Here is a 12,493-nt window from a genome sequence, read left to right on the forward strand (position 1 = left end):
CATTTAATGATGTCAGACAACCGTTGCTAATCTAAAGGCGTCATTTCTACGTTGTTTTTGTCCGCCACAATTCATTGTTAATACGTACATTGCGCGTAATTTTAAATCCGATGAAATATCATCGATCTATAATACAAGGTACCTCAAATACTTAAAACATTAATTGTCTTGATGCAAAAATTGTTGAATGCTTTGATTCTGTTATATTTTCGTCTATGATGAAGTTGTCATCCCACAACTGTGGCGAAGGCAAGGCCGACCCTTTGTGGGTGACCTCATTGTTTTCGCCTTGAAATAGTTTCATGATTCGTGCTCTGCTACTGTTATCTGAATAGTTAGATAAATTATACTAAATTCCCAATATTTTCCAACAAATTTTTACTTTCATATAACAATAGCTTGTTGTACCTATATCTACTTCGTAACTAGAAATATGAGAAGTTTCGTACGATACACGACATTATTATACGATTTGGAAATGTCAATTTACAGTTATAACGTAGGCGACTATCAAAAGAAATTTATTTTTAAAAAAATTAATAAAAATAACCTTGAAATAAGGAAATAATGTATTAATAGAGCTAGATATCGAAGGCAAAGGTTAATCATGATTCACTTCGTCAATATACTATTGATGTAAAAGAGTTGACTCGGCGCTGACGCAAGGTGACGTGAGACTTGTGATCAGTATCAGCAGTGAACTTCATGCAAGCCTTTTTATGTAAGTGAAGATCAAGTAATAATTACTGTCGGCATGAGGCGCGCTGTGCGCGGTCCTCTCCGACACGCTGACCCACTGACCCAGAAACGTTGATATTGAACCAACGACGCACAACCCGCATTCGAAATTCGACCTCCACTTGTGTTTTCCTTTTTTGTGACAGAACTTTGATACAGGTTTGATATACAGTGTTCAACTGTAAAAAAAATCAAATATAATTCCATTTGAATAAATTTAAAATCAAATTAAATAAAATTGTTTTTATTAGAAGAGCAGTCCGTTCGTACTAAATATTTACAATTCTCGAAGGTCTATTAGATTGACTTTGTAAAAAGTTGTCTCTCGATTGGGACTATTGGTGTCAGCGGCGACGATGTAACTTACAAGTCGTCAAGATAACGGTACTATTCGCACTGCGTATATAATGTTTTAGTCGAACAGGTTCCCGGTATCCGTTATCAACTAGTGGGGAGTGTTGGGCCCGGTCCGTTTTTGGGTCAGACTGGGTCATGACGCCTGCGTGCTCGATACCCGACCTCTCAAACACATATATAACCCATTTTGAAGTCTAAGAATAGAGAGGCAACCGTACTCTCAGGCATCTCAAGGTAAAACGCTCACTTTTCTAAGCGTCGCACGTAAATGATGCGATTATGGCATCACGCTGGGTGCTATGTCGAAACGACTTGCGTGTCCTTGCACAGATTTCTCGTTCCATTACGTAACGCCACTTTGGCCTTATGCGATTTTATTTACGTACACTTTGTCTAGGATACGCGCCTAATACAAGCATCCGCCCACGGAGAGAGCAGTGAATCGCGCCTGTGACGTCACAGCGGCGCCGCGCCTACGCGCTCTCTCCGACGCGCAGTGACGTCGATTCTGAAATTACAGTGACTTACGATATGACGTCATGTCTATCAATTGAAACCTTCAATTGTTTAGACCAATAACCTAGGCCTCGTAATAAATAAAGCGTGCCAGTCTTGCATCATCATTGTCAACGCTACGCAATAATGATTTCCTGACAACGACAACCGTTGACCTACATGGTCAAATGAATTTATAGTACCTACCTATTTCGTCAATAAAGCGCCATTGTTGACTTAGTTTTATTACAAAACATTTCTTACTATTTTTTAAATTATTTTACTAATACTTTTTTATCACAAATTAAATGGCAAATTTTTATTGGGTACAAACTATAAAGATGCTCTACTTTAACGTAAAGAAGGTTGGCTGGGAGCGGATAGGATCGTGACCTATGTAGCTCGTTCCGTGCCAACTAGGTCACCTAACTTCGTCCTGCGCCCCGGTCATTCAATAGGAATGACCTAGGACAGCAATATAATGTTAACTTGAATAACAAATATAAAGTAAATTTAGCCTTCAGTACCAAGTAATAATTTAATGCTCATAACGGATAATCCCAATAAAATGTTTCCTTATAAACGGAATGAGTTCACGGCAGGGCTTTAAACACAGTTGCAATTACACAAATAAAGAACCGAATGTTTGTTTCAAGAATAATGGTAATAAAATCGGTGCTTGCATTTGGACATGTAATGTGGGTCACGGAGTTTTGGCACAAGGTTGTTGCTTGCAGTCCGGCAGGGTGGTGCTTGCGTGCCTTCGCTGTATCCGCCTTGCAACCAGCGTTTGTATTCGCTAAACACACAAGGCCGCCCGCTCCGTGCCAATCGATTGCTCGGCCTAACAGTACACATCCGATTTCAATACCTGAATCCAAATGTTTATTAATCCAAAACTACCAATTTAGGTAATTTGAAATTCAATTTAATAATTGTTACACTATTGTTCTAATGACTGTTCAAACTCAAGGTGTGCTTGTTGATAAAAAGAAACGCTAATGCTTTTTAAACTTATTATTATTAACTACAAATAACATCGAATTATGTTGACGTATTACACCGATACGCTGAGGTATAATAACTAGATAAATTACTTTACAACGAGATTGCTTATGATTTATGAAGTAATAGGAAAGTGACACGCCTCTACCATTTCAAAATGTTAACTTATTCATACTTCGTGAGCCCTTCTACTGGCTGCAACACCACATATTATGATCGTAAAAAACAAAGAATAACACGATTTTACTTTCCTATTTCAAACATTTAAAGTACTTATGATATGATTTTCAAAACCATTCCTTAACTAATTTATTAATAATCTTCTCTGAGCTGATATAACAATTTGGGTTTAAAGTACAGTTGTAATATTAATTAATAAGGTCGCGTTTCGTATATCAAATGTAAAGCTATTGACCTATTTAGTCGTGCACGATCGCCTACTACCATCGAATTGCTTATGCATGCATGTCAACGTGACTCGAAGTGCAGGCTCCCTGAATATTTACAAAATCAACGTCGCCCATCTATCACCTATTCTTATCGATGTAAAAACAGAAACCTTATGTTGAATTACCATATTGTTCTCTTTTATTCGTTAATGCGTATACATTTAGAACCAGTCTTGTCGATTGCATTCACATTTGATATACAGATAATGGCTATCTTCATATTTTATCATGCAAGATACTTATGCTGAAGCCGGCTCGACATTGCAATGTTATCGGTCGTCAGCTGTAGTTGTCTATTGTTTTCTTAACTTCAAAATTCTTAGCATACTCTCCTGCCACAGAACTAGCTTTAAGTATCAGCAAATTGCATTAAATGGATTCAGTCTACGTTCTTTTATTCTACTTCATATGGTGCGTCGTCTAAATTATCTTATTATTTTTTTGTAGAACATAAAATGTATTTCATAGTTATTTTTAAAGGAAGTATACGTTAAATATAGTTGGTTATTATTTGTATTTGAATTGATTATAGCATTTACAAAGTATTTGATACGATGAGTTACAAAGTTAAAGATACTAATTCATCACAATTAATACCTAATCGTCGCATACGTAGTCCGACGTAGTCGGTAGGCACGACACAACGCACGCGTCACACGCATTCAGCCAATGACTCGCGCTATCCTGCAGTCAATGCCACTTGCCTGCACCGCAGTGATAACTTTCGCTTCGGATACTATGTTATAACAATGTATCAATTTTCATTTTAGTTTTCACTCTCAAATTATATTTAATATCATTTTAACATCACCACTTTTCATCGTCTCGTTCATGAGTAAGCAAATTCATTGTCAAAAACAGGTTTAATTATTTTATCATTATTTGAATAATTTCCAAAATGAAAAATCAATGGAGGTAAAAACGCTTCGTCAAAAGAATGCATAATCTATTTGGCGAAGCAACATCGACATGCAATAGAGCCAGCCGGTTGAGCTTTCGCAATCCAGATTCCAAGAGTGTCCAGCATACTGTATTTGCAACTTTAATTGCTAATACACGTAAATATATGGAGACGAAACATGCTTATACCGTATAAATAAATCAAATCATATCTACGACACTACAGCTATCGAGTAACTAAAATCAATTACGTGTAGATGCTATTAATGTTAAATGTGAATAGGCTGACACAAAACGACTATCATGTATTATACTTTACTCGCGTAAATTTGTAATTTTCATAGTTAATTTAAAAGTAAAAGTAGGTAAGAATATTAAGTTTTGTAAGGCGTATTTTTTGGTAATGTATGTATGTATGTATGTATTTAAATAATTTAAATATTAATTGTTAATGGATGTGCAATTCCCGTTTTGGTTATCAAGCAAATATGAGATCTATTGCTATATTAACGACGCGGTATTATCAGTTATCATGTCAAAGTCACTCGGTGACTTTCACTGGCATTTATAGGCGGCCAAGTTTCGCCATCGGATCGAGCAATTGTGCAACAGTTGTCACTTTTTTACATAACGCGTCAAGATTGCCTTTGGTGGGGACGAGGGGGGGATGGAGGGAGGGGGAGGCGATCACGATGAGCGGAACTGCAGCTGCGCGGGCGCACGCTGGCTGCTGATAAATGCTTAGACCAGAACTGCTCTACTTATGATTTAGTTTCAATTAATGATTTCTTGCCATACCACCAAAACTTGATAATATCTTGAATTTAAAACATGTATATTTTATATCAATCTTAACCTGTTATAACTGTAATATTCGAATACTGCTAATTATAAAATCATTATTTTGGTTTTAAAGTTTACATTAACATACGTATACGACGAGTGTGCGAATACTTGAAAACTGCCGTACATACATAATTGATACTCATTAAAACAACTTTCATTGTTCCGGTATGAGCGGGATACGGTTCTCAGCCACGTTCGCGAGCACCAAATCGCCAAAAAGTGAAAGTCCATGATGTGATCAGCGTTTTTAGTGCTCACATTCACCGCGAGAAGCAAATCATTATCTACAGCGGTAACATCTACGGCTTTTGCAATATAAACTTTGAAATCTTTAGGTTTCTGTTTAAATTCAAATACCAGCAAGTTTGCCAAATCATTATTTTTTTACAAAAACAACGAACGTAACTAGGTATTAGAACATTTAATAGTCTTTTATTGAGGTTAAAGATTTTAATCATTATTCCAATTTGATCTCGCTAAGAAATATTCCATTTGGCCTCATTACTCCACAATGCCACAGAAAACATCAATACGACAACTTACTGAATACATACGCATATAAAGAAACGTTATTAAAAATTTGAAATATTAAGATTATAATTCTAAAAAACATTATTACTGAAATGACGTCAAATAATTTAAAAATATTGAATTAGATAGTATTAAATAATGACCACCGAATGGCATTCGCTGCACTGACGTATAAGAGAAACGCGATCGTAAACTAGTTGGCAAGAGCACGCGCAGTACATTGTATTAATGATGCGAACACGCGTTGGAGGAAGCTCAGACGAAAATGCAGCCAATGTCAACTGCTAATAGAATGTTTATTACACGTACTAACCGATATTGCGTTCGAAACGAACAATCAAACGACGTAATACATATAATACCCAAATTAAGCTATTAATTAATTTATGATCACAAAATATAATAGAGTAACATCTATGTATAGTATTATTAACTGAATCATTAGTCCTAAAAATATCTAAGGCTTTTGGTCTGGTTAAATGGAAGTGTTGATGACGTGGAATGCATCTCAATTCACTGTAAACTACTCTAGGTCATGACGTCATCCACACACGGATCGTACGAAGGTCGACCATATTGATCTCGTATACACGCTTTTTGTTCCTATGCCTTACATAATATGCATGCATGTATGACGCCTACACATGTATAATTATAACATTCTCAAAGAACATATCTATTACACCATTTACACCATACAAAAATAACAAGTGCTTTTTTTTTAGTTACTTCAAATTCTTCGTCAATTATTATTTACTTACAAAATTAATGTTCTATATATATTACTTAGTAAAACCTTTTTTTCCTTGCTTGCATTATAAACATATTAAAACGATTTTTATTTGTTCCAGGTGCCCATAGAACTAAGAAAAAGATTGGAAGAGATAAGATTACTAGAGTCTCGGAAGTCAGCGAGGCTTGCTGACGTGGACACAGATTTTGCAAGACTTGCAGACATGGCCGGCGACAGACGCCGGGCCTCTGCCATCATCGAAGTGCCTGCTCATCACATGCAAGGGTAACGTTTTACCGTTAATTTGCTAGGAACGTAAAAATCACAGTCGGCAGCACCTAATTCCTTTTAAATTTTTACCTTGACTACTAATATTATGCTTATTGAAATTAATATACATCATAAGCTTATAAACTTGAAAATAAACTAAAAAAGTAGAATACTATTAAAGTACTAGAGAAGTAGATCAGAGCTGCCAATATTAGAAACATAAATTATATGCAGAGACACGTAATATTTATTATAACAATGGTATTAAATAAACATATCAAAAAGGAGAGCGATAATACTGAAGTCAAATGAACGCAATAAATAATACATAGTTAGGACAATTTAACAAAACGACTACAAAATAAATGGTTTACTCTTAACAACTTCCTGATGAGCAATATATTGAGCCGCTCCCTTCCCTTGTATCTCATAATTGTATTGTAACGAAGTATTGATTTAGGGATCGTTTTAATTTTAATTATGTAAAGAAGCTAGGATAATCAACGATTACTATGATTATTATTACATAACATGTATGAAAGGTCGTAGATTTAAAAAAAAACACTCAAATCACGCATTTATTTTACTTCTCAATTACTTAAATTTCTTATTTCAACTTCATTAGCTGGCAAATACTTAAATATTTAAAATCTGTATTATTTGCCTTGAATGAGCAGTTCACCTCGTCATCTATGAGGAAGGCCGCATCTATTGCAAATAAACTCACCTTGCGGTGGTCTCTTATCAAATTTGCACATTCTTTTAATTGTTATAACTCATACTTCCTGTTTACGTACGCAGCAATAATGAGTGTGATTTGAAAACTGCAAGAATACAAACATATTAATCGATTATTAAGCTATTGTACTAAAAGGTGACCTCGCCGTTCGGCGCTCGTTACGTTAGTTAACACGTAGCAGTATGTACCCGTATTGTGGTAGTTGAGCTTGTAGGTGTAATCGCTTACAATCGTGCATCGGCGAAGTGGAGCCGCGCGGGCGATGTTGCGAAATCCTTAGCAAGCACATTAGAAACTGGATGGAAGTGTTAGCGCGGAGTACGGGCGTGTCCTTGTCACACTTGCCTACATTCTGCCTCCCGCGCCCCACACCTCCAGCAAGCCACAGACAGGGACAGACAATGCAACATTGAGAACCATTAAATAATTCTTACGGCTTGCTTGTATTGCACTATTAAATTAAAAAATATATCAAGAGAAATCTTTCTTTGTAGTTAAATCGATGTACCTAAATTAGAAAGATATCTCGGTAGCGATGGCAAATTGTGAAATGTTAAATAATGCAATTCATAATGTAGTGCTATGGAACCGGAACAAACAGCATTAAATGCCGCAGCAACGTGACGCTCGCTGGCACCGCAGTTTCACTTTTCATCATGACGCTAGTGAGAGGTGAGACCTCTACTTGGTCCGCATTTCACAACAGTGGCCGAAAAGCCAGGCCAAGACGAATAAAGAATTATCAGTAGAATTACAAATCAAGTGAGGTAGATGAAGTGATTAACTCATAAATTTTAATGGATATGTAATTAAATTCAACCTAGTAACAAAGAAAAAAAAACCTAGAAAAGTTAGTAGTCTAATACGATTTTTTTAATCAAGTAAAACGATTTGAATTCATTTTTAACAATTACAATTTTAATTATCTATAGTTGCACGAATCATAGAAAAAGAACATTATTGTTGGTTTGCTGTTATCAACAGTTACATTGAAGCAATTAATTTTTGATTTTATCGAAACTACGCGGGATAGAAATTCCATTCGTGATTGGAACAAATTTGCGATCACGGGGCTGGGCCAAGCCAAAGTGAAAGCTCAAAAAGCCCCGTTTCCCTTTGATGTAATCGCTGCTTATTCAACATTTTAAAAATACCGACATTCTAAATACGCACATCCTTCAATTCTACAATTAGAAATGACTGAATATAATTTAAAACGAATCAACAAAATTCGAAGATGGCGTCGAGTTCGCTTGATACTTGGCGGGGCCGCCATGACACAGTGACCTAGTTTGAAAATGGAACAAACCGGCACACTAGAGACGTGCCACATGCATTCATGTCCATTCACATATTATCAAAATTACCGATATTCATATCTTACATACGATAACTCGCACCGGTTTTTGCTTAGACTAAATTTAGACATATTTTGGACCCCTAAAAGAGAAAACACTTCATATAGATTTAGAGAATTTTAAGAAATTAACCATTCCATGTCTCACGTCCTCGAGCAGGTAGTGAGTACTAACGTATTTAGTCGGCTAGTAGGACAACAGCACAACCCGCATTTTGATGTCGTAAGTATCGGGTTACTACTTATCACGCCCTAAGTCAATGTTTAGTAAAACAGATTGAATAAATGAAAGAGTATTTGAATTATCATAGATTAGTTTAGTACAATAGGCACGTCTAAATTTCGCAACCATTTATGTAATACGGTCAGTGTTCATGGAACACCTTTAATAAACTTTCAATGTCAAAAATGGTAATCCCTTTATTGACGCAGTGTTGTATGCTAATGAGATATTTGAGTGTCACGGGCGAGTGAGTACTGACACCAGTGACAAACTAGGCACGAATACCAGCCTACTAATATTATGCAGCATAACATCCGAGCCATTGTCATTTAATTAACCAACATTTCTATTGTGCTATTAAAAATAAACCAATATTTTGAACATGAACCATATCGATTTTGGAGTTTAAATTCATTAAGTATATCATACTTTTTATTATTCAGCATAGTTTGTACAAATTCCTTGAGCAAAAGTCATGATTCAGTCCTATGCTGTTACCTCAGTAATAATAAATGTAACAACGAAACCAAGAAACGAATAACGTCGAGGGCAGTTTTGCATACTTTTGCGCAACATCTCATGAACAGGAAGGCAATGGAGGCAATGGAGGCACTTTCTCGCTGGGCACGTTTGCTTTCGTTAGTCTTGAGGTCCGTTATCTCATTTGGCAGGTGCGGGCGTGCGCTTTCCTAGAGAAAGTGATACAAAAATTTTACATTCATCATTATGCAAAGTGAGTCTTTGTAAACGCTACACTTCATCAACTCTTAGAATAATAATATCTTTTGTGCTCTATACAGTATTTATTATGAAGGTCAAAGTAAATAGCCTAGAGTTAGGCAGGATTTATTAGGATTAGTCATTCGAAATAATTCAAATACACGCTGACTTTCCATCGACCTACCAGCAGGTTATTCCACCGCTTGCGGGAACAAAAACTGTTCGGCATGTTCAATTATTCTTCGAAATTCGATGATTTAAGGACGGAATATTCGAACATTTAATTTGTATCAGAAACATTCGATTTATTGGACGGGATCATTGATGTTATAAAAAGAAAAGCAGTACTGTAAGACTTCTCACTAATTTAAATAACAGAAAATTTTCTGGTTTCGTATTTAAATTACAAGTCAATAAACTTATTGTTTGCTTTCGAAATCCGTCATTCGACTTCTTTAATTTCTTTTGTTCTGTTTTTAAATATTGATTGAAAAAATATATCAGGGTAATTAAGCAATAAACAAAGAGGTACTGGCAGCTTTACTTTCCGTAAAAATTCTATAGTACCTATATGTTTGATAAAATATTAGTTTTGTTTTCTTTGCTTTAAAATTCGATTATTCATGGTATCTGTAACAAAAATAAAACCTCACAATTATAATGAGTAAAATAAAAACGTGCTTTGTTAACCAAACCTGCCCAATATATAAAGTGATTGGCCAGAGCAAGAACAACGATGACCTCATCTCGGCTCCGGAGTGGGGCTTGCCGCTACCTCAGCCCGGTGCCGACGGAGCGTTTTGCGCTAGCTCAATCACACTTTTTTATACTCGCAAAAAATTACTTCACGACCTACATCAACCGCCAATTGCATGTCAACGTCCATACAAGCGATTTTTTGTTACCTAAATTACTTGGAAACGGTCACGGCGCGGCGTAGCGTACGTCTTTCAATTATTTTTAAATACTAATCGCTTAGGATATTATTATGTAGGCATGGTCTTGATGCAAATACCAATTATTATATAACAGAGGTAGTAGGTATGTTAATTAATTTTAATTCTTGTCACGCCCACAAAGTATAACTAGTTAATATTCCCTTGCCTTTTATAGTTTATTATTCAGGAGTCTGTATAACATAAAATTAACTGATCTTTTCCGAACAACGCATAACATCCTTGTCTTACTTGTTTCCAAACAATTACTGTAATTAAAAAAAATCGAAATAACAGAATTCTTCGAAATCCAACAAATAAAGGTTGGAATGTTCAATCGAACGTGATTAAATCGATCTTACTAAAATGGTTAAGATAATTCAGTTGCTCACGCTAATGAAACAGGAAATAATTTGAATTGAATACCTCAACATGTCTCGGCTGTGTGCGTTAAAGCGTATTTGAATAAAGAAAAAACATACATATTGTAAATATTAACTATTGTAAATAGTTAGTATCAGTAGCGAGTTGGTGGCGCGGCAACAGGCGGCAAGGTCGTTCTCAATGTTACGTATCTACTATAATCTATGTATCTACTATACTACGAGCCCGCAGCGAGGTGAGTGTGCACAGATGCAGGTCGGCAGCGGCTGCCAACCAGCGATATTTAATTAGTGACAGAAACATTTGGATCATTATGAGAGAATTTGCGTGTCACAAGGTCGAAAACTTTTACAGTTTACTAAATTACGAAAACTAGTCAATGAATGTTTATGCTCCGGTTTTAAATATCGAACAAGTAGCCGAACCTCAGTGATTTACATTAAACGTTTATTGCATCGAGCATCCGCGTCGTCGCGTCTACGTAGATCTTATTTATGGTTTGCAATGATTAGATCAAAATAAAAATAAGAATGAAATTCCATTGAACCGCCTTGAAAAGCAACTCGATGAGCGAGATGCGATACGTTTTACGTTACGTCAGCGTGTTAGAGGAAATTACGTGTCTCTGCTATTTTTACGCGGGTGTGCGCCGGCCGGCCGGCGAGATCCAATTATTGCGACCAAATAAGCAGAGTGCGCAAAACCTAAAGCAGTGACGCTTTGCAGGCAAACATCTAAATTTATCGCTCCATAATAATAGCTGTTTAATATAGCTCCAGGTAAATATCAGGTGTTCGCAATACAAGTAAAAAAAAATGCTGTTAATTTACCTAAAATACAAATAACGAGACATATTTATTATTAAAGTATTTTCAATCACAAAGTATGTATTTCAGAAAACAGCGTGTAGGTTTGATCTGATATAGATATGTGGTAAGGTGACCTGCAATCATCTGTTCTGAATAGGATAGCGACCCTGCAAAGTTTCTTGCCGTACGGTCGGCGGGTGAATACACCGAGAATACGCCCTGTATCTAGAGTACGCACATAGGTCAAAAAATATTTCGACATTTTTACGAATATATCATTGTAAAAAAATATATTTTTAATAGAATTTAACAAAACTGCATAAAACAGGAGCAAAAAATTATGTAATAAATTGTTATTATTATCTTATTTTTATTTAATATATTTTTGTATAGAAGAAAAAATAGAAATATTGAAAATATAAAAGTATTTGTTTAAATCAAAATTATTATTAACATTAAATGAAAAGAAGTTGACGAAACTAGTTTTGAGTTTATTAATTATGGCAAATAAGTTGTTAGATAAGTTTGGGTCAGCGATCCTAAAAGCGAGTCCAATGTACGCAATTTATACGCCGCCTGTTGCTTGCTCCTAGGACGTCTACGCGAGTAAACAGCCTTCAGGTCAATTATCCGAGGTCTTTCGAACTTTAACCCTCTCCAATTTTAAGGGTCGAAGTATAAATGACGTAACATCATTACGCCTTCTTTAAATCGAAAGAATATTCTTTATTCAAAATTAATATAATAAATCTCATCTATATAGATTACAAATACCATATATAATTACTACATTCGCACTACGTAGCAAATTAGAAAAAAAAATTAACACGAGGACGTAATTATAAAATGAAATAACGCAGGTAACTTTAAATCTTGATAAACGATTCGTTCGTCATTTCAGATATTTACAGAGTAACTGCTTTTGTTTGACGCATATACTATTCATACAATAATTAATACGTAATAACTCTTTAAATATTATGCTACAAATATTATATTAAC

The 12,493-nt window shown here is 35.4% G+C and overlaps 1 protein-coding gene and 1 long non-coding RNA gene across 2 annotated transcripts in view; one reads left to right on the plus strand and one right to left on the minus strand.

Annotated features, from left to right (window-relative positions):
* The window catches only part of LOC124540918 (zinc finger protein 704), a 46,620-nt gene that overhangs the window by 6,650 nt on the left and 27,477 nt on the right, over window positions 1-12,493 (plus strand). Inside the window, exon 2 of the mRNA XM_047118695.1 lies at window positions 6,173-6,339. Coding sequence (XP_046974651.1) covers window positions 6,173-6,339 — 167 coding nt within the window. The remainder of the gene's footprint in view (window positions 1-6,172; window positions 6,340-12,493) is intronic.
* LOC124540926 lies at window positions 6,889-7,867 on the minus strand. Its single transcript, XR_006967181.1, has 2 exons — window positions 7,252-7,867; window positions 6,889-7,148 (listed from the first exon to the last, which is right to left on the minus strand). It is a non-coding gene; the product is annotated as an uncharacterized LOC124540926 (long non-coding RNA).

This window comes from Vanessa cardui, chromosome 2 (genome assembly GCF_905220365.1).
Source record: "Vanessa cardui chromosome 2, ilVanCard2.1, whole genome shotgun sequence".
Classification (NCBI taxonomy): Eukaryota; Metazoa; Arthropoda; class Insecta; order Lepidoptera; family Nymphalidae; genus Vanessa; species Vanessa cardui.